Here is a 24,179-nt window from a genome sequence, read left to right as displayed (position 1 = left end):
AACTTGTAGTGTTTCTCTCTCAGATCAGATTTAAACTTTTCAATCTACCAACTTTTATGCCAGGGATCCTCAACAGAGTCAGTTAAATACATAATGTCCAGGATGGCACATGTAATTGAAAATACATATTTAATACCATAAATTTTATTTGAAAAATCCTTGCTTTCATACTATAAATGACAAAGTAAAGCTTAACACAATGTTCTCATTTGGCTGGTATATGTTTTTAAAAGCCTAAGACACACTACCCTTTATAATCTGGCCCCCATTACCTTTATTTCAGGATGTCATCACCTCTCGAGCACTGCTATCTTTTAACTGCCTCTAAACTTCACCTCCTAAAAATCTACACTTTAGGGGTTTAACACTTCTAAAAATTTAAAGAAACTTATATCCATCAAGAGGAACACAAATAAATTTAAGTAAATACATACAGAATACTACCCAATCATTAAAAATGATGAAAAAGTATCTACAACAGTCTTACTAATTAGTCCTTTTTACCCTAGAATTTCTGCTTACTCCCAACTCATTTCTGCTTTACTGGATTAGTGATAATTTTTGAACAAGCTGTAATGCTTTATGTAATACTCAAACATGTTTCTGTATATGCTTCCAGTAAGTACCTTCCTTCACCAGACTGTAAATTCCTCGACAGCAAAATCCCTAACTTTTCTTCATCTGTAGTGTGCCAGAGGTCTGGTAAACACTTCAAATTCTAAGTGTCTCAGCACTAAAAACTGTATCAGCTCACAAAATAGGTAAAGAAATATTTGTTAAAAAACTGTTTAAAAAAGAGCAACCCACAATTTTTTCTCTATCTTCCTTCAGACATTTGTACTTGTTCCTAACTTCACACTTAAAATTTATCTGGTATAGTACCTTGGCATTATCAGAAACTATGTTAAACATCTAATATATTTCATCATTAAATCCTCACACCACAGTGAGATGGATATGGTTATCCTCATTTTATATACTAGGAAACTAAGTCCTAAGATCCCAAAAAGATGAGGTGAAATTCAAACCTAAGGGAAGCATACTCCAAAGCCTGTGCCCTTCATCAGTATACTATTTGTCTACTATTCCTATTGTATATTTTTTTCTAAATTTGTAATGATGATGAAATTTGCAGGGTGCTTCTTTATTTGTAATTATGGAAGAGCTTTCATAAATATAGTACCCCCCTATCTGTGGGGGATAGGTTTCAAGACTCCCAAAAACTGCCTGAAACAACCAACAGTACTGAAACCTATGTATAACTATGTTTTTTCCTATACACACATACCTATGATAAGGTTTAATTTACAAAATAGGCATGGTAAGAGATAAACAACAATAACTAATAACAAAATAGAACTATAATACACTGTAATAAAAAGTAATGTGAACATGGTCTTTCTTTCTCTTAAATATATTATACTGTACTCACCCTTTTCCTTGTGATGTGAGATGATAAAATGCCTACGTGATGAGATGAAGTGAGGTGAATGAAGCAGGCATTGTGACGTAGTGTAATACCACTACTGACCTGACAACGCGTCAGAAGGATCACGTGCTTCCAAACCGCAGTTGACCTCGGGTAACTGAAACTGCAGAAAGTGAAACTGCGGATAAGGTGGGACTAATGTACTTTAAAAGGAAAGTCCAATTTATCTGAACAGAAGAAATGTCAGAACAGGGTAGGTACATAAAAATGTTCATGAAGACAGCTGTTAATTCAATTTAAAACTTTGGAATTACACAGTAAGAGGAATCTAAGACTTCTGACTCCCAAATTGCTGTCTTAGCTTAAGACACCCCAATCCAATCCTTAAATGCATCTCAAAAAGGATACACACATGACTCTTCAAGTCATTTCTCAAACCTCTACGAACCAATTCATAAGCTTCTTCCTTTTTCCCCAAACAGTTCAATGTTAATCCTTTCATAGCCAGGGTTTCTGTTTTTAAAAAAAGAGAGAGAAAGAAAAGGAAGAAAAAAGAAAGTAATTAAACATTAAAAATAATCAACAAAGAAGTAATCAGAATCTCAAAAACAAATGTTACATTACCCTAAGAACTTAAACTTTCAAGATTATCTGGAAAACATTCGGACTTCTACAGAATTAAAATATTTTAAAATTTGACAAACCAGGAAACACACATTTCTATAGTCTAGGCATCCCCAGATTTTTTTTTTAAATAAAAAGATACAAAGATGCATGATTATCTGGTAATTCATGTGCTAACAAGATACAATGACTCTATTACTGTTTTTCAAGGGAACTCCATGGAGTCATCTCATATAATCAATCACTCCTTTAAAGTACAGAAAACTTTACCTTAAAACAGACTTTATTTCTGTGAACTCAAGTTATATTAAGATTAAATTCACTGTTCAATGGTTAAACCATCCACATAAAATGTCTAACATTTCTGACTTTCATAAATTTTTAAATGATTCTTTGGGATTACTACCAAACACACAACAAAGAAAACGTCAGGCACCTGTCATTTACAATCAAAAGATTAACAGAGTTCAGAGAAATACTAAATTCTCAGATTAGGAAAAGAAAAAAGAGTTCTAATTTTATAACGTGCATGTTACGAAGCATACAAAGATTTTATTTATTTATTTGATAGAAGCACAGTGAGAGAGGGAACACAAGCAGGGGGAGCGGGAGAGGGAGAAGCAGGCTTCCCGCGGAGCAGGGAGCCCGATGTGGGGCTCGATCCCAGGACCCCGGGATCATGACCTGAGCCGAAGGCAGACGCTTAATGACTGAGCCACCCAGGCGCCCTGTCTATTCATGCAAGTTTTACCAAACATCTTAAAGTACCTTAATTAACGAAACTCTGTACTGCCAGTGAGTCTAAGACAAACCATCATTTTATGTACTGTTAAAATACTTTCAATTAAATTACGGTACTTCATACAACATACCATCCACCTAACAAAAATTACTTCTTAACAAGGAAGAAAAAGAGATAAATTTAGGTGGTTTTATTCCCCCTGCTTTCCACCTTCAATTTTATTATAGTAAAAAATACACAGGAATAGAGCCGATAGAGAACTATTACTCTCTCCCTTTTCTTCGATACTAAGAGATTATCAAATTAATTACTGAAGAGCCATTTTTCCTAACTGTACAAATCAGACTTGCGAAAACTTAGTTCTCCTATGCATCTTCACAAGTTTAGCTACACACTCTCCTCTTACCCTACCAACATCTCACTGTCCAATCTTCTACCCTCACATAGGCAAAAGCTATGTAAATTTTCAGAACGTCACAATATATAAATCATGTCTTAAATATGACTGTCCTAAAAAACTAAGATACAATGCTGAATAAAAAGATGCTGGCTCATAAGCTAAGGACCAAATGGACACTTTCTAAATAAGCTTAATGTAAGAAAATCAAATTTCTCCAGCTCAACAAAAGTTCTAAAGCAAATTTTTCTAATATCTTAAATGAGCTTATTTATTAAATCTAAACATACCTGTCCCTACTATTTCCTCTGCCTTTCCTACAGCATTAATCTGCAAAGCAGGAATAAACCAGAAATCAAGTAGAAGGTGTTACAGTTTTCTTAACATTAAATTCAAACTACAGTATTAAAACATCTTCACACAAGAGTCAAAGAAGGTCTATTCTCTCTGAAAAATAGGGCAGCTGAGAGTAACAGAATCCAAATAAGTGAAGTCAAACAAGTTAGCAAAGCTTTATTTACTTACACTTACAAGTATGTTATTTACACTTACCTCCATGCTCTGCAAATTTGGGATTAGAGAGGATTTGTTTACAGAATTTCAATCCATTTCGATACTGTTTATGTTCGTAACATCTCTGTCAAAACAAAAAAGAAAAAATAGAGTTTAGGAAGAAATGCAATTTTAAATTCAATACTAAAATTCTGATTACTAAATACACAGAATGATCAAATGTTATTTCCATATTCTCCTAAATCCCACTAAAATTCCAGTAAAAAAAAAAATACAGAAGATTCAAATACAGAAAGTAAAAGCAAGACAGACAGAATATAGGTTAGGAAAAATAAGAAATCATCAGCTCACTCCAAAATGTCCAGCAAGTGTTATAGAAAATGAAAACTGAAAGAAAATAAAGGTATGGAAATTGTATTTTAAAATAATATTTTCTTCTTACTGAAGAAAAGAAGTCTCTCAAGCCACATGGATGAACAAGTGGCATGCAAAATAATGAAAAAGAAAAAAAAGACCTATACCATGGCACATCATGATGAAATTTCAAAACCTTGAAAATAAAGAAAAGCTCCAGAGGGGGGGAAAAAAGTCACATAAAAAGGATCTGTAATCAGATTATCACTGAAATTTTATTCCAAAATAATAATGGAATACGGCTAAAAACTAGAAAACATCTATACATAGCCTTCGAAATTCAGAGTGAAATCAAGTTTTGACCTAGAATGCTACACCCAGCCAAATTATCAATCAAGTTGTGAAAATGATACTCACAGGCTTCTAAGAAAGCTAAAATTTTATCTCTATGCATTCTTCCTTATGAAGCCATTAAAAGGAATCAAACAAAACAAGACAATATGGCACTTGGTAAATAAATCTAACACAGAAAAAAGAACTAGAGAACAACCACTCCAAAATAAAAAAGGAAGCCAAAGACCATCATGGAATAGGTTTCCAGTAAGGGCAAAATGAAACTAATATATTTCAGAATATGGAAATTATTATTTATAAGCAAATGATAAAAAATCAGACACATTTGGGGAAAATGAGCAATAGGTCTACAGAAAACCAACTGCATGAGCAAGTATTAACTCAGGAGAAATAAAGGCTTATATAAGAAAGTATGGTCTTAGTGTAATATTTAGCTTAACAGTGAACAATACATGCATAATTATAAAAATGTAAATATTCAGTGCCAGTTTATCAAAATGTTGTGATACAACTATGACAGGATAATGAGGAAAAGGAAAGTGGACAAATGTGTGAATGATGTTCTAAGTCCTTCTTTTCCATAACCAGAAGTCAACAAATGTTTTCTAAAAGTCATGTACCAAGTACAGTGGTATATTACTAAGCAACAAGAAAGTAAATACCAAAAGAATATGGCTAAGAGAGTGCTTGATTCTGAAGTGGGAAGGTGAAAGGGTGAGGGGGTAGGGGAGAAGGGGACATATTTTTTTTTTATCATGTTTTAGTGCTTTTGACTTTCAGGTATCAATGTGTGGTTTCACTAATAACAATTATTTTTTTAATTATTATTATTATTTTTTAAGTAGGCTCCATGCCCAGCGTGGACCCCAATGCAGGGCTTGAACTCACCCCACTGAGATCAAGACCTGAGCCAAAATCAAGAGTCAGATGCCTAACCGACTGAGGCACCCAAGTGCCCCAATAATTATTTTTTAAACCATTCTATTTGTTACAGGAAAAAGCCTGCATCTAAAAGATACAATAATCTATGCCAGAATTCACTGTCATAAATTTAAGCAAATTTTACTTACAACTATCATCAAAATCTGGGAGACTTAATGCAAATGATGACAAAATCACAGCAGGAAAAAATGTAGAAACAAAACAATGAAAATGTAAAATTTTACATTTGGCATCAAAGAAATCAACTGCTTAAGCTCAATGCTAGAGCAACTACAGAATTGTTCTATAACAACTACGTACTCATCTTCTCTATTTTGCTGTTTCTCCTCTCAAACTTAATATATCCAAAACACAACTGAATTTTTCCCCCAGAATCTGTTCTGTACCAAGTCTTCATCATCTCAGTAGATGCTCTTCCCTCAACTCACCCAAACAGATGTGAAGAAGAAAAAAAACAAAAACAAACAAACCCCATTTATCTTTGGTGTTTTCTTTCACTCATACTTCCATCCTCTAGTAGGTACCATTAGTCCCAATTTCTCTACAATAGCTTCCTAATTTCCTGCCCCCCTCCCATAATCAACTATACACTCAACAGGCAGAGTTATCTGGGGATAAAAGGGAAGGGAAAGCAGAAGCAGTAACTCAGGGCTATCATTAATCATATGTAGTCAAAGAAACATAACAAAATAATTAAATTTCATGTTCCTATTTACTCAACAGAAAGCCTAACTACAGTGTGTTTTTCTTATAGTAATTAGGTATAGCTATGATGTAAACACTAGTTCAAAGGGACACTCCTGATGTGTCAATGTTTTCCAGGAACTATATACATACAAAGAACAGTTTAAGGGCATTATTCTTAAAATCCTCAATTAGCTTTCTGAAAACTTTTTTTTTTTTAATTTTATCTAAGTAGGTTTCATGCTCAGTATGGAGCCCAACATGGGGCTTGAGATCAAGAGCTGATAAGAGTGGGATGCTTAACTGACTGAGCCACCCAGGTGTACCTCTGAAAATTTATTTCTGTAAAAATACAGTAAGGGAACTTCCACTTTTGGCCATGATGGAATACGTGAGGTTGAACTTGCCCTTCTACTTACTATAAACAACAAAAATGGACAAAACATATGAAATAACTCTTGTCAGGCATTGTACAATAGGCAGCACAGGGTTGTGAACCATGCGGGGGGGCGGGGATGACAGGCTTAGAAATGCCCCTGCTTTATAGATCATAGTACAAGAGAGAAGGATCCCAAGCAGAGCACAATAGTCCACACAGAGTTGAAGAGACAAAGACTGAATGAAGTTTAATGAGGCCAACCAAATGATAAAGCAAATGCTGATGGAACTTTCAGAGAAAGAAATTTAAAAATCTGCAGGGGGTCCAAATGCATTGGTTGCTCAAAACTATGAGTGCTAAGTCTTGAATATGTAGAGGGAAACTTCATGAGGTCAAACAAAGAATGACCAGGAAGCAGTAGGTTCAAGAATTTTCAGGGTTCACATGGTACTGAGAATTCCAAATAGCCAGAATGGAGTCTTCAATGAACACCCAAAAAATTCAGTAAATACTGCAAAAAGGTCTGCTGAGCAGAAGACAAAAACTAGCCCTAGAGTAAGTGTACTCTAGACCCACCCTAAACAAAGCCCTAGGCTGATATACAAGTACCTTCACTGTCTGCTATTAACAAAGTCCAACACTCTTTAAAGACAGATAAGTCATATAAAACAATGTAAAATTCATAAATACCCAACATCCAATAAAATATTATTATATAAGCTAAGCAAGAAAACATGATCCATAACCAGGAGAAATAAGAAATGATGAAATAATAAGGTCAAAATATCAAGACAACTAAATGCTCAAGAGTTTAAGGAAAATATAAACATATGAAAAGAGAAACAAAACATATAAAAAAACAACCAAATAGTCCTTCTAGAGGTGAAAAATATAATATATACAGTGAAAATGTCATCAGATTAAAGGTATTGACACCGTGGAAGAAAAAATCAGTGAAATGGAAGACACAGCAACAGAAACTACCCAAACTGAAGTATAGAGAAAAAAGACAGAAAAAAATCAACTAGCAGAGTCCCCATGCATCTGTTGCTAAAAATTGTTGAGTACTAAGTCTTAAATATGTAAGGTGAAACTTCATGAGGCCAAACAATGACCCTCTGAACAAAAGAAAAATTCTAAAAGCATCACAAAGCTAAATGAAAAAGGTAAAACAATAAAGCTTCCCAATAAAGCATTTTAAATATCTTCATTATATGTTAGGTTGACAAGCTCCCTTATCCCTTCAACAGGAAAGTTTAAATGTTTAAGATGTTTTAATAAAAGGTAAGTCAGGGGCATGTGGGTGGCTCAGTTGGTTAAGCGTTTGCCTTCGGCTCGAGTCATGATCCCAGGGTCCTGGAATTAAGCCCCGCATAGGGCTCCCTGCTCAGTGGGGAAGTCAGCCTCTGCCTCTCCACCTGCTCAATCTCTCTCTCAAATAAATAAATAAATAAAATCTTGAAAAAAAAAAAAAGGGCAAGCCAGAGAAGACATATGCAATGCCCAACAAAGATCCTATATCTATATATAAAATATAAAGAACTCCTATAAGTCAATATCAAAAAGACAGTTCATTAAAAGATTGTGCAAGGAGGAGTGCATGGGTGGCTCAGTCAGTTAAGCATCTAACTCTTGATTTCAGCTCAAATCATGATCTCAAGGTCCTGGGATCAAGCCCCAAATCGGGCTTTCTGCTCAGCAGGGAGTCTGCTTCTCCCTTTCCCTCTGTGCACTTTCTCTTGCAAATAAATAAATAAAATCTTTTAAAAAAATTAAAAAAATAATTGGGGGTCTTGAAAAAATGCATCTGAAAGAGGTTATACTAACAGCCCATAAACACATTAGAGGTGCTTAATTACATCAAAATAAACAAAAATAAAAACATATCTTCAGCAAAAGACAGGAAAAATGTGAACATTTATTAAAAGCTGAGATTACAAAAAAATACATGAAAGCAACAAAAAAATACCTAAAATTAATAACCTACCTGAACTAATAGTTCAGTAGTAGGTCAGCAAAAACTTAGTATCTTTTAATTTATTTTGGATTAAAAATTGCTTTTATACCTAAGGCTTAAATTTACCAAAGCCAATACAATAAATATGGTACAAAAGGAGTGTAGGTCTTCTCTGCTCAAGTAAACAAACCACATAAAATGTGATCACTATGTCATAATCCTAGCATTATATTTGTAGGTAATTTTTACATACTAGTAACATTATGAATGGAAAAATTTACTTCAAGGAATTAGTCAAACAGTGAAGAGCTACCTATGGAATCAAATAGCTCTGGTTTTAAAAACTGACTTCAGACAATAAACTAGTTATGTAGTCTTAAATACTTTGCTGAGTATCAGAAAGAGTCCTTAAATCCTGGAGATAACTTGCCAGGAAAAAACATGTAAAACAGTACTAACAGCTAATACTTATTGAGCATTTACTGAATGCCAGATACTGTGCTAAATACTTTACAGGGAATACTCATTTAATCTCACAATGGTATGAAGTAAGCACTCTTTTTATCCTCATTTTAGATGAGATTATTTGAGGTCCAGGGAGATTATAAAATTTGGCCAATGTCACACAGCTACTAGGTGATGGAAAAAAAAGATTTAAACCAGACAATCTGGATTCAGAGCCATTACACCTAGCCATTACAACTACCTTTCTACTACAGTTGAGTAGTGTAGCATGGAAAAAAAAAATAGGAAGAAAAAAGTCTGTTTAAAAAAGAAACCCTCTAACACAAAAGATATAATGCCACTGTAGAAAGCAGAAAAAAAGAAAAAGAAAGAAAGAGAGAGAGAGAGAGAGGGAGGGAGGAAAGGAAGGAGGGAGGAAGGAAGGGGAAGAGGAAGGGAAGGGGAGGGAGGGAGGGAGGGAGGGAGGGAGGGAGGGAGGGAGGGAGGGAGGAAGGAAGGAAGGAAGGAAATTAAGCTATATCCCATTACAGAGGCAAATGCTATTAACATTCTGATTTGTTAATAAGGTTTTAATCCAAAAACCACAGAAGTCTACTGTCCCACAGTATAAATGTGAACCTGTATAAATATAATTGATAACAAGCATATAAAAATCATAGATGTTTATATTCTTACTTGACATGCACAATGTGACTTTATTTTGTATAGTTGAACTTAAAATACTCAGGATTCCAGTTGTTTTTTTCTTGGTCTTACTGGAAATACCTTACATTGTTTACAGCACCACATTTTTCAAAGGGATTGCACACTAACATCTCATTTAATCTTCATGATACTCCTGTAAACTAAGAATAAAAGGTTCAATCCTTATTGTACAGTAAGATTAAGAAAACAAGCAATTTACCTAGTTACTGGCAAAATTTAGACTACATCCTAGGCCCTCTGAAGCTGAGAGCTCTTTCCATTATATATAGAAATTTTATAAATTTTATTATCATAAATGTTATTAAAGGCTGTAGTTTTTGTTGGGGGGGAGGAACCTGGGTAGCTCAGTCGGTTAAATGTCTGACTCCTGATTTCAGCTCAGGTCATGATCTCAAGGTCCTGACAGAATCGAGCCCCACACTGGGCTCTGTGCTGGGCATGGAGCCTGCTTAAGATTCCCTCTCTCCCTTTTTCCCCCACCCCCAACCCCCACTCACGCTCCCTCTCTTTAAAAAAAAAAAAAAGCCTATAGTTTTGGGGTGCCTGCTGGCTCCATCAGTAGAGCATTCGACTCTCTCAATCTCAGGGTCGTGAGTTCAAGTACCACATTGGGAATGGAGCCTACTTAAAAAATAAATAAAAATTTAAAAAGCTGGGGCACCTGGGTGGGGTCCTGGGATTGAGCCCTGCACCAGGCACCCTGCTCAGCAGGGTAATCTGCTTCTCCCTCTGCCTCTCCTGCTCCCCCTGCTTGTGCTCACTCTTTCTGTCAAATAAATAAATAAAATCTTTTTAAAAAATTTAAAAAGCCTATAACCTTTTAACAGATCTTCTAATCAAATTCAAACATTATCTCACCTTTTTATTCTTTAAAGATGTATTTATTTTAGACAGAGAGAAGTGCATGGGGGGTGGGGGCGAGAGGCAGAGGAAGAGGGAAAATCTCAAGCAGACTCCTCTCTTGAGCACAGAGCCCAACTTGGGGCTTGTTCTCAGGACCCTGAGATCATGACCTGAACTGAAACCAACAGTCAGAGGCTTAACTGACTAAGCCACGCAGGGGCCCCTCACCTTGTTTCTTTTCTTACTTATTATTATAATCAAATAAATGGGCAATAAAAGTGTCAAAAGGTGAGAAAAATGAACACACAGAATAATTAACTAATTGGATAATTCCCCCACATAATTGAGTTTACCAAATGAAAATTAAACAACAAACTCCACTTTCTTTAAATGTGATAACAGTATACTACCTAGCTTTTTATTTTATCACACATTTCAGACCAATAATTAAGTTTCAATTCCTAATGATTATGTTCTCAATTAATAAAATCTGGCAGTCTTCCATATTAAAATTACACTCATTGTCATTAAACCAATTATCTCCTGTCAATGTGATCTGTAAAAATAATTCAAAATGGCATACATACTCCTCAAAAAACTGCTAAGAATTCATTTCTTCATACTCAAGAATCAGTATGTATTTAAGGAAATGGATCCCAATCATTTTCTCCTAAATGCACTACTTCTACAACAGGTCACTCATTACAAATGAAGAGTAGTATTCCTAGTTTAATAGAAAAGATAACAACAAATATAAAATATATAAAAATTCTTTTTTTGAACCATTCAAAAAGATGTACAAAATGAAAAAAATAGATTTGCTTATTTTTCAAATCCCATGTAACACTAACACTAAAGTTAATTCTACAGAACTATATAAAAGGAAGGCATCATGACAAGATTCTTAATGCCTTAACCAATCCCATAGGCTGAAAGTTAAGTTTTTAAGGAACTTTTACTTAGGAAAAGATGCAAAAATATTATATACAGTATACTTTGAAGAAAAGTTTTATATTCAATTTATTTAAAACAGGTTTTCTAAAACATCATGATAGACATTAAGCTCTCTACAGTGGAATCATCCATAAATAAAACTACACGTCTACAGGGGCGCCTGTGTGGCTCAGTCAGTTCAGCATCTGACCCTTGGTCTCAGCTCAGGTCTTGATCCCAGGATTGTGAGTTCAAGCCCAGCATGATGACTGTTTAAAAAAAGAAGTAGTCTACAATCCTATCTCTAAAACTCTTGTATTTGGGAGTTCTTGAAATTTCAAAACTATAAGGGTTTCCCTTGGTATGGAATGAATGCCACAGTGCTCTATATGTTCTCTTGCCCATAACATGGGTATATGTTAATTCAAAATTAGACATAACAGTTTCAAAAATACTAGAACATTGTAGACTATTATCTTCCAGTAGGAGTTAAATTTTAAAATACTAACACTATGCTCTAGAAAGGGTAAAGCATGGGGCACTGCGGTGGCACAGCTGATTAAGCCTCTGACTCTTGGTTTGACTCAGATGGTAGTCTCAGGGTTGTGCGATAGAGCCCCACATTGGGCTCCACAGTGAGCATGGAGTCTGCTTGATATTCTCGCTCCCTCTCCCTCTGCCCCTCCTGCTTGTGCTCACTTTCTCTCTAAAAATAAATAGATCTTAAAAAAAAAGTAAAGAAAAATAGGATATAATTAGAATAGAATAAATTGTCCTAATATATAAAAAACCCCATTGTGCTAAATACACTCTGAGACTCCTGCTTCCAAATGTATAGGAATAACTGACACAAATAATACTTCTGGGGGGAAAAAAAGAAAAAGAAAAAAAGATGAAACTTCTGCCAAGCATAAAACTAGTTAGGAATATGAAATAATTATTTTCAGATGTTGGATGACAGCCAACACAAGACTGTGATCTCAGAAGGGAATCAAGGTAAATCCCAAGAAAATCCTTTTTTCTGCCTAGAGGCATTTTCCAGACTACAGAATGGGGGGTGGGGGGGGGGGCACAGACAAAAGATGGCAGTCTCACTGATCTAAGCAGATAATCTGAGTTAGAAAGTGCTCCCATAGCTAGAGTTTATGGGGCAGGGTATCAGAGAAAACTGTACAAAGATGAAGCTTTGGAAATCTGCCCAGGAATCTTTAGTCAAACACACTTTAAGATTTTATTTATTTATTTGAGAGCCTGGAAGAGAGAGCCACTGCGTGTGCGGGCAAGCAGAGGAGGGGAGAGGTAGAGAATCTCAAGTGACTCTGCACTGAGCGTGGAGTCTACATGGGGCTCGATCTCACAACCCTGAGATCATGACCTGAGTCAAAATCAGGAGTTGGATGCTTAACTGCTGAGCCACCCAGGCACCCCTGAATCTTTTGTCAAATATTAAGCTGAGCGGGTTCACTGAAAGATTCTACAGAAGCTAGGAAAAAACAACTATCAACTAGCATGAGCAGAACAACTATTGGTGCTCATTCATACATGGATGGGAGGAGACATCTGAGTTCCTAACATCCAGTTAGAGACTTCACTGAATACTCCAAGATTCAGTAGAGACCCAGAAAGCCAACATTTTAGGAATAAGGCTAATCTAGACCCACTTTTATTAAAGCCTTAAAACAAGCCCTGGAGAGAAGCTGATGCACAAGCAAATTAACTGTCAAAACAAAACTCTATTAAGAAAGCCAATGGGATCCAGATGTTCAATGTCCTAGTGTCTATATAACCCAATATTATGAAAAAAAAAAAATTATTAGAAAGGTGAAAAAGCAAAAATTGTGACCCATGACATACAGGGGAAAAAAAATCAACAGAAATTCAAAAATGATGATGATGGAAGTAGCAAAGACTTTAGAACAGTTAACTATTACATAATATTAAAGGACTAAAAGGAAAACATGGACCCAATCAAAAAACAAACAGAAAATCTCAAAAGAAAAATGGAAATTTGGTGGTGAGGGGGAGGGACCTGGCTAGCCTCAGTCAATAGAGCATGTAACTCGATCTTAGGGTCATGAGTTCAAGCCCCACATTGCGGGGAGCGGAGAGAAAGAACGAAAAGAACAGAAGGAAGGAAGGAAGGAAGGAAGGAAGGAAGGAAGGAAGGAAGGAAGGAAGGAAGGAAAGGAAAGGAAAGGAAAGGAAAAAGAAAGAAAGACAGACAAAGAAAGAAAGAAAGAAAGAAAGAAAGAAAGAAAGAAAGAAAGAAAGAAAGACAAAGAAAGAAAGAAAGAAAGAAAGAGAGAAAGAAAGAAAGAAAGAAAGAAAGAAAAAGAAAGGGAAAGAAAGAAAGAGAAAAAAGGGGTGCCTGGCTCAGCCTGTGGAACATGTAACTTTTGATCTTGGGGTTGAAGGTTTAAGCCCCATGTTGGGTATAGAGATTACCTAAAAATAAAATTTTTAAAAAGTATATATTTAAAACACAGGAAAAATGGAAACTTAAAAATATAGACATTGTAGAATAAAAAATACCAAAAAGTGAAAAGTTAATCATATAGATTTAAAATATAGATACTGCAGTGAATTTGAAGCCAGTGCAGTGAACATAAAACCAATGAGACAGGGCGTCTGGGTGGCTCAGTTGGTTAAGCGACTGCCTTCGGCTCAGGTCATGATCCTGGAGTCCCTGGATCGAGTCCCGCATCGGGCTCCCTGCTTGGCAGGGAGTCTGCTTCTCCCTCTGACCCTCCCCCCATCTCATGTGCTTTGTCTCTCATTCTCTCTCTCTCTCAAATAAATAAATAAAATCTTAAAAAAAACAAAACAAAAAAATGAGACAACATAAAGTGGCTGCAATGAACGTGAAAACGTATCAGAAATGATCCAAAATGGAAGCCGCAAGAGGAAAATGAAGAGGGTAGCAGGGAAAGAAAACAGAGAAACTCAATGACCTGTGGAATAACAAGTAGTCTAATAGTGGAACACATACATGTAACAGGAGCATCAAAAGGAAATAAAGACTGAAGTGGGATAAATACAAAAAACTGCAAATGTGGGGAGCCTGGGTGGCTCAGTCAGTAAAGCGTCTGCCTTCAGCTTAGGTCATGATCCCAGAGTCCTGGGACTGAGCCCCTCATCAGGCTCCCTGATCAGCGGGAAGCCTGCTTCTCCCTCTCCCGCTCCCCCTGCTTCTGTGCTCACTCACTTGCTGTGTCAAATAAAGAAATAAATCTTAAAAAAAAAAAAATGCAAATTTGATTGAAAACTCTAAATCCACAGATCCAAGAATCTCAACAAATCCCAAGCAGGATAAACCGAAAAAAGATGGGAGAAGAGAGGCACATCACAATCCAATTGCTGAAAAGTAACAACACAAGAGAAAATTATGGAACTAGTTAGAAAAAAGCCTGTATTATAAAAGAAGGTCTCCAATTATGCCAGCTTCTACCTTAAGAAATTAGAAAACTAAGAGCAAATTAAACTCCCAAGTAAGCAGCAAGGAAACAAAAAAGGTTAAGAACAAAATCAATGTAATAGAAAAAAAAACTGTGGAAATCACTGAAACCAAAAGCTAGCTCTTTTGAGACCAATGTATTTGATAAGCTCTAGCGAGAAACAGGCATAATCACGAAAGCGCAGAGTACGGTAAAATAACTAGAACCCCAGCTTTCTAGCCAGAGGATGAAAAGAGAAGACTCAGTGAAACAGAAAGTACCAAGAATATCACAAAGAAGGAGGAACTAGAGAAAGCACCCCCATAGTTACTTATGGCTCACCCCTAAACTGCACATGCTTGGATGTGATCCTATTCACGACACTGAAGACTGAGAAATGAAGTAACAGATACGCTGTCCAGGACTCAGACTAGTTCCTGGGTGGCACAACAACAGGATTTTAAAACTGACTACAAAGATTTTAAAAACTGAACTGATACTAGAACCACAGCCCAAAGAAAAGAGTTGAGACTTGCAGCTTGAACCTAACCAGATTTGCTAAAACAAAATTAACATTCTCCATAGGATCTCAATAAGACCCAGATTCTGAGAAGCTGATATTTAAAATGTCCAGGATAAAATCCAAATTATATGGCATGTGAAGAAACAGGAAAAATCTCAACTTGCAAGGAAAAAGACAATTTACAGATGCCAATGTGGAGAAGAGAGAGATTTAAGACTTTAAATTAGCTATTATAAAAATACCAGAGGAAGCAATTACTGAACACTTTGTAACACTTTTTTTGGGAAGATAAGAAAACTCATCATATGGGCTCAATACCATAATGGAGTTAACAGGAAAGAATCAGTGTACTGGTAAATCGATAAAATTTATCCAATCTGAAGAAGAGAGATTTTTTAAAAAATGAACATAACCTTAGGCACTTGTGCCAGAGGAATCCCAAGAGGGGATCCTCTGGGATCCTCCAGCACAGTTCATCAGCACAATGTCTGAGGTGAGGCACTATGGTACCATGAGATCATAGCAAATGAAACTCACGATGTTAAGTAACAGAACTTTTGTCATAATATTGAAAATTATTCCATTGTTCTTCCTAGAAAAATGATCTCTAATTTGACTAATATGAAGGAGGCTGGGGCACCTGGGTGGCTCAGTTGGTTAAGTGTCCGACTCTCTATTTCAGCTTGGGTCATGATCTCAGGATTGTGGGATCGAGCCCTGCGTCGGGCTCCATGCTGGACATGGAGCCTGCCTGCGTTTTGCTCTCTCTCCTTGTGCATATATAATGAAATGAATATGAAGGCAGTCAAGAAATCTCCAAAACAGGTGGCTGTTTATATAAATAGAACAGAATAGCTGGGGGTGCCCGGGTGGCTCAGGCAGTTGGGCGACTGACTCTTAGTTTTGGATCAGGTGATGGTCTCATTGTGGGATTGAGCCCCCACCTGGGGCTTGAGCCCCCACCTGGGGCTTGGTGCTCAGTGGGGAGTCGGCTTGAAGATGCTCTCCCTTTGCCCCGCCCCCCGCCCGCACAAGTACTCTCTAAAATAAATCTTTAAAAAGTAAATAGAGTAAACAGAATAGCTGGACAAGCTGTGAAAAGCCCAGATAAACTACATAAGGTTATCTATTGCCCAGAAAGAAAGTTCATCATCTTTTTCTGAATTCTTGGTACAGAAAAAAACAGTTCCCTAAGAAGTGGGAACTATGACAGGGCAAATAAAGAAACTAGGCAAAAACTGTACACACAATTTAGATTTGGCATTAAAATTACATGATTTTCTTTAGTATTATATATATCCCTCCATTGCTTTCCCTCAGCTAATGCCAGGAAACATTTCATTCTTTGAAACTAATTAAAAAGAAAGCAGCTTCAAATCAAGCTAAATGATAAAAGCCAAACTTGGCTTTAAAAGTCAACCATGTTGAAATGATGCCTGGGATTTCTTCAAAATAGTCTAGGGGGTAGAGGTCACAGATGAAAAAGAATGAACTAAAAGTTGGTAACTGTCGAAATTAGGAGATAGGTTCATTATATTATTTTCACGTTTGAAAATTTTCACCGTTAAAAAGTTAAAAACTTAGGTATGCCAAAATCAAATCAAGTAAGATTTATTCACTTACCAGAAGCCTGACTGGCACTTAGTGCAAGTGTATTGGAGCCACTTTAGTGGTTCTACTTCCATAGAGCAGAAAGATATAGAGAAAGAGCACATAAAGCCTTCAGAGCCAGAGATTAGAGCTGTAGCCATTAAACATTTCAGTTCATCAATAATTAAATAAAAATTAAAATTCTTAAGGGGCACCTGGGTGGCTCAGTCGTTAAGTGTCTGCCTTTGGCTCAGGTCATGGTCCCAGGGTCGTGGGATCGAGCCCCGCATCGGGCTCCCTGCTCCGCAGGAAGCCTGCTTCTCCCTCTCCCACTCCCCCTGCTTGTGTTCCCTCTCTCCCTGTGTGTCTCTCTGTTTAAATAAAAAAAAAAAAAAGAAAAAGCATCTGACCCCTGATTTCAGCTTATTAGGTCATGTTCTCAGGGTTATGAGATCAAGCCCACATTGGGCTCATGCTGGGCATGAAGCCTGCTTAAGATTCTTTCTCTCTCCCTCCCCCCACCCCTCCCCCCTTTTTCCCGTAAAAAAAAAAAATTCTTCAGTAAAGCCCCTCAGTCACACTACCCATATCCCAGCTGTTCAACAGCCACATGTGAACAGTAGCTAATGTCCTGGAAACTCAGATGTAGAACGCTTCCATCATCATGAAAAATTCTATTGGACAACAATGGTCTAGAGTTCAAATCTTAGCAACCACTTAATAAACAGTTTTGTATCACTGGCCTAACTATAGCCTCAACTATATCATCAACCACCATGCAGGGTTTAGGTGAGAACTGAATGCAAACATATATAAAGAACCTGAATAAGCACTCAATAAAAATGTTTAAATAGGGGCACCTGGCTGGCTCAGTCAGTGGAGCATGTGACTCTTGAGCTCCCGGTTGTGAGTTCCAGCCTCACGATGGTGGTAGAGTTTACTTAAAAAAAAAAAAAAAAAAAATTTAAGTTTAAATAAAGCACTATGTTATCAGTTACAGCTTACAATATTTAGACCTAACCCAGCTTCACTCAATGCAGAGAAAGTGAAAGAGGAAACTAAATTAAATTATACAATCAAGGGGAACAAAGGGTCTGAGATGATGGAAATGTTCTACATTTTGAGGGCATAGGTTTCATGGGTATATGCAATTGTCAAAATGAATAGAACAGTACCCTCAAGACAACTAATAAAATAGTACACTCAAGTCCTGTGCATTTTACTGTATATTATACTTTAATTTTTGAGAAAAATTTTTTATTTTATTTTTTTAAAGATTTATTTATTTGAGAGAGAAAATATGAGAGATAGAGAGCACGAGAGGGAAGAGGGTCAGAGGGAGAAGTAGACTCCCTGCTGAGCAGGGAGCCCAATGTGGGACTCGATCCCGAGACTCCAGGATCATGACCTGAGCCGAAGGCAGTCGCTTAACCAACTGAGCCACCCAGGCGCCCTAAAGAAAACACAGAGGGACACCTGGATGGCTCAGCATGAAGCCTGCTTCTCCCTCTGCCTGCTGCTCCCCGTTTGTGCTCTCTGTCAAATAAATAAAATCTAAAGAGAAAACACAGAGGGACGCCTGTATGGCACAGTCGGTTAGGCATCCGACTCTTGGTTTCAGCTCAGGTTGTGATCTCAGGGACATGAGATGGAGTCCCAAGTCGGGCTCTGCGCTCAGCCAAGAGTCGGCTTCAGACTCTCCCTCCTTCCCCTTCTGCCCCTCCCTGCTGCAGCACTCTCTCTCCAAAATAAATAAATAAATCTTTAAAAAACAAAACGAACATAGGATCTCTACCTTTATCCTCCCTTTCCCAAAATTATTTTAGTTGGAACTTCCATTTGCAGTATGTTGTCCTTTTCATATCATACAATTTCTGGCAAACTACAACAACCATGAACACAAATCGTAAGGATGACTTTTCTCCTCCTAGTTTTATACCTTTTTTTTTTAACATTTCTCTTACTTCTACAATAAAAAAACAAAACTAAGATCCACTGAGATAAGACTTAACAAGTCAAAGCTATTTTATAGTCTCTAGTCGGAAGAGACCTTAAACATCATCTGGTGAAAGTGGTCACACAGCTCATGTGTGTTGCCAGTTCACTCTGTTACAGATACACTGAGCCAAACTCTTATCTCACTCTAACTTCCGTTTACTGATTTTAGCTCTGTAAGAGTTCAGTCTTCTCTTTCAAGCTAACCATCTTTGTTCTTCAACTGTTCCTTATTAGAAAGTTTTAAGTCCTTTAACAACCTGGGCCACTCTCTGAGGTTGATATAGTATCGTTTCCATATTTGTATAACTTTTCGAAACTAGTAAAATTTCAAAAACAATGGATCATTTAAATGAGGTTGCTAAATTTTATTTTTTCTAAATAAACCATTTTCTTAAAAAATGTCATTAATATTTCACAAAACAAAAGACATTTCAGTATTTTTTTTTAAGATTTTATTTATTTGAGAGAGAGAGAATGAGAGATAGCACGAGAGGGAAGAGGGTCAGAGGGAGAAGCAGACTCCCCGCGGAGCAGGGAGCCCGATGTGGGACTCGATCCCAGGACTCCAGGATCATGACTTGAGCCGAAAGCAGTCGCTTAACCAACTGAGCCACCCAGGCACCCCGCATTTCAGTATTTTAAAAAGTAACAAATACATAGTATCAGAATAAAACAAAAAAAGGTCTGTGGGAATTTTACACCAATATTCCTGTGCCATATTAGCCTGAGGGAGTCACCGGTCTCTATCTCTCTCAGTTTTGGACCCAGAAGTTAAAATTAGATATGGTCTTACTAGCAGCAAAATTCAATGTGACAATCACCATCTGCTTTCTGGATACTACACCACTGTTAATGCACTGTAAAATGTGTTTTATTTTTTTTTTTTTCAGCATTAAACTATGTCACTTGAGAAAAAAGTTGAAGATTTCAGATTCTGGTAATATGAACAGAAGTCTGCTAAAGAAATGCTGTTAGCTATGAACTCTAATGCTAGGGATAGGACAAATTTCAGTAAAACTCATAGCTGTATACACATTTGATAGTCAATTACATACTAGAACTTTGTAATTATTTCAATAATAAATACTCCCAGAAGAGTTTGAAAAGAAACAATGGAGTGGCCATGAGGACACAGAAACAGAAGTATAACCAATTACTCAATTTATATATATAAAACCTGAACTGCTATTTAAAAAAAACACCATTATTGTCAAGCATAGCACATAAAACCAAAAATAAATTCCTTATAGCATAATGGCTGCCCTCTAATTTCTAAACACTCCACAAACCCTCACAAAAACCATACAGGCCAAGACAGAGAGCAAATAAAATCACCCAAAGCCAGCTTTATAAGAAGATAAGTAAAAAATTCCAACTTACATATATGTGCATAAACACCCAAGATCAGAAGCTCCAATGGGAACTGTCCAAAAGAGCAATACAACAGGGTCAAAGTGGTGACTGAATACATGTAATATTAACTAGGATTCACTCAGAAGAAGGCCCCATCCTGAAAGGAAGTACTTAGAGACACGATAGATGAGAATAATGGCTATTAAGAAGAAGAGGCTTAAAAAAGTCTGTGAAGACCATCTCTTCAACAAATGGTGTTGGGAAAACTGGACAGCAACATGCACAGGAATGAAATTGGACCACTTTCTTACACCATACACAAAAAATTCAAAATGGATTAAAGACCTAAACGTGAGACATGAAACCAGAAAAATACTAGGAGAACACAGGCTATTGTTTCTTTGACATTAGCAGTAGCAACTTCTAGATAGGTCTCCCTCCGGAGGCAAGGAAGACAAAAGCAAAAATAAACTATTAGGGCTATATCAAAATAAAAAGCTTCTGCAGAGTGATTGAAACAATCAACAAACAAAAAGGCAACCTATTGAATGGAAGAAGATATTTACAAATGACATACCAATAAAGGGTTACTATCCAAAATATATAATTTGCAAACTCAACACCCAAAACATGAATAATCCAATTAAAAAATGGACAGAAGACACGAAAAGACACTTCTCCAAAGAAGACATACAGATGGCCCACACACACATGAAAAGATGCTCAACATCACTTATCATCAGGGAAGTGCAAACCAAAACTACAATGAGATATCACCACCTCACACCTGTACAAATGGCTAAACTCAACAACACAACAAACAGGTGTTGGCGAGGATGTGGGGAAAGGGAAACCCTTTTGCACTTACGGTGGGAATGCAAACTGGTAGCCACCGTAGAAAACAATATGGAGATTCCTCAAAAAGTTAAAAATAGGGGTGCCTGGATGGCTCAGTCGGTTGGTTAAACGTCTGCCTTCAGCTCAGGTCATGATCCCAGGGTCCTAGGACTGAGCTCCAAATCAGGCTCCCTGCTAAGTGGGGAGTCTGCTTCTCCCTCTCCATGCCCCCCCCAACTCGTGTTCTCTCATGCATGCTTTTTCTCTCAAATAAATAAAATCTTAAAAAAAAAAAAAGTTAAAAATCGGGGTGCCTGGGTGGCTCAGTTGGTTAAGCATCTGACTCCTGATCTCAGCTCAGGTCTTGATCTCAGGGGTGTGAGTTCAAGCCCCATGCTGGGCTCCATGTGTAGCCCACTTAAAAAAAAAGTTAAAAATAGGGGCATCTGGCTGGCTCAGTTGGTAGAGCATGCAACTCTTGATCTCAGGGTTGTGGGTTCAAGTCCCATGTTGGAATTACTTTAAAAAGAGAGATTACTTAAAAATAAAATCTTTTATTTTATTTTTAAGATTTTATATGTTTACTTGAGAAAGAGAGCGAGAGAGAGCATGAGCGGGGGGAGGGGCAGGGGGCGGGGGGCAGGGGCAGAGCGAGAGGGAGAAGCAGACTCCCCGCTGAGCAGGGAGCCTGATGTCAGGGCTCAATTCCAGGACCCTGGGATCACGACCCGAGCCGAAGGCACATGCTTAACCAACTGAGCCACCCAGGCGCCCCTTAAAAATAAAATCTTAAAAAATTAAAAATAGAACTACCTTACAATCCAGCAATTACACTACTAGACATTTACCCAAAGAATAGAAAAATACTAATTCAAAGGGATACATGCACCCCAATGTTTACAGCATTATCAACAATAGCCAATTATGTAAAGAGCCCAAAGGTCCACTGAATGATGAATGGATAAACAAGATGTGGTATATATATATATATACAATGGGATATTACTCAGCCATAAAAAAGAATGACATCTTGCCACTTGCAATGACATGGATGGAGGAAGAGAGTATTACACTAAGTGAAATAAGACAGGGAAAGACAAATACCATATGATTTCACTCGCATGTGGAATTTAGAAACAAATGAGCAAAGGGGAAAAGGGGGGGGCAAACCAAGAAATAGATTCCTAACTGTAGAAAACAAACTGATGGTTACCAGAGGGGAGGTGGGTGAGGGATGGGTGAAATAGGTGATGGAGATTAAGGAGTGCACTTGTGATGAGCACAGGGTGATGTATGGAAGTGTTGAATCGCTATACTGTACACCTGAAACTAATATTACACTATATGTTAACTGGAATTTAAATAAAAACTTAAAAAACAAAAAAGACCAAAGATAGCAGTTTTAGCAAGGCATAGCATTCAGGGAGAAGGAGGCACCTTAGAAGGAATTGACACTTGAAGGCCTAATAGAAAAAGAAGCCACTGAAGATAAACACTCTACTAAAATAGTGATAGAACAATTGGAAAGGGGTGGAAGAGATAATAATTATTTAAAAACAGGGGCACCTAGGTGGCTCAGTCAGTTAAGCAGCTGCCTTCGGCTCGGATCCTGATCCCAGGATCCTGATCTCAGGGTCCTGGGATCGAGCCCCACATCCGGCTCCAGCCTACTTCTCCCTCTCCCTCTGCCTGCCTCTCTGCCTACTTGTGCTCTCTCTCTGTCAAATAAATAAATAAAATCTTTAAAAAAAAATAAAAATAAAAAAATAAAAACAGTTCACTGTAGCAACAAAAGAGGGTTCTCTCTTGAACTAAGAGGTTGAGGAAGCCACACTTCAATCTAAAAATAAAACTGTCTAGGGGCGTGTGAGTGGCTCAATTGGTTAAGAGTCTGCCTTCAGCTCAGGTCATGATGCCAGGGTCCTGGGATCGAGCCCCCGTCAGGCTCCCTGCTCGGCGGGGAGTCTGGTTCTACCTCTCCCTCTCCCCCTGGTCCTTCTCTCTCTAATAAAAACAATCTTTAAAATAAATAAAAAATAAAACTGTCCACAGTGTTAGTCTAGTAAAATCCATCACAACCTGAACAGAAAAAAGAACCCAGCATCTATACCAAGCTACTTATATGGAATAAAAACAAGTAAAAAACCTTGTGGCAGATGAAAACACACCCAAAAAGCCTAGCGATAAAAAAGAAACATTTAACACAATTCCATCACAAATTAAAAATAATTAAATAATGCTGTATGACTTACAGTGAGGTATGTCAGTTATTTCTTAATATTTAACTGGAAAAAAATTATATACCAGATGAAGATATAAAAGAATACCTCAAATCAGATGTTCAAAATTTTAAATAATGGACAAACAATAGGAAAATATAAAACAGCTAGAGACTGAACTAAAGAAACAAGAGAAATACAACTGCATCTCAGAAATGAAGACTAAACTTCAAGAGATATGATCAAAGGAAAATAGGAATACTTCTCAAGTAAGTGAAAAAGAAACAAAGGTGAAAAGAATCAAAAGATAAGTGAAAGATAAAAAGAGGCAAAGGAAATCCAACAGGCAAAGATCATCGAAGAATAAAATAGAAGAGAATAAACTATAATTCTTTTTATATATTTTTTAAATTTTTAAATTTTTAAAAAATATTTTATTTATTTGACAGAGAGAGACACAGCAAGAGAGGGAACACAAGCAGGGGGAGAGGGAGAGGGAGAAGCAGGCTTCCCGCCAAGCAGGGAGCCCAATGCAGGGCTCGATCCCAGGACACTGAAATCATGACTAGAGCCGAAGGCAGATGCTTAACGACTGAGCCACCCAGGCACCCCAATAAACTGTAATTCTTGAATTTAAAACAAACTTCACCCTACAACCTGAAACCATGTACCAGGGAAAATTTATCCAGAACAGTCGACACAGAGACATAATCCTAGTAAAATGATTCAATTCTACAGATAAAGGAAAAGCCCCCAGAGCTCCAAAATGAAAGACCAAATCATCCACGAAGAAAATCATGGTGGTATCAGCAAAGTACAAGCAAGAGAACAGGAGGGCAATATTTTCAAAAAACTTAAGATATACATCAAAGATTTTACATTCAGCCAAACTGTCCTTCAAATA

At 37.1% G+C, this 24,179-nt stretch overlaps 1 protein-coding gene across 5 annotated transcripts in view; it reads right to left on the bottom strand.

Moving 5' to 3' along the window:
* NAA15 (N-alpha-acetyltransferase 15, NatA auxiliary subunit) overlaps positions 1-24,179 on the bottom strand; it is an 80,351-nt gene that overhangs the window by 45,390 nt on the left and 10,782 nt on the right. For 2 of the 5 annotated variants that reach the window (XM_027597863.2, XM_027597864.2), the window contains exons 2-3: positions 3,745-3,829; positions 1,838-1,942 (exon numbers count right to left, since the gene is read on the bottom strand). In XM_027597863.2, coding sequence (XP_027453664.1) covers positions 1,838-1,942; positions 3,745-3,829 — 190 coding nt within the window. Of the gene's footprint in view, positions 1-1,837; positions 1,943-3,744; positions 3,830-9,515; positions 9,686-16,901; positions 16,995-20,246; positions 20,274-24,179 lie in introns of those variants that run through there. The other 3 variants (XM_027597866.2, XM_027597865.1, XM_027597868.1) reach the window with 3 other exon arrangements.

The sequence above is a fragment of the Zalophus californianus genome, chromosome 2 (assembly GCF_009762305.2).
Source record: "Zalophus californianus isolate mZalCal1 chromosome 2, mZalCal1.pri.v2, whole genome shotgun sequence".
NCBI lineage: Eukaryota > Metazoa > Chordata > Mammalia > Carnivora > Otariidae > Zalophus > Zalophus californianus.
Note: the sequence above shows the minus strand (reverse complement) of the source record. Positions and strands in the feature narration are given on the sequence as shown.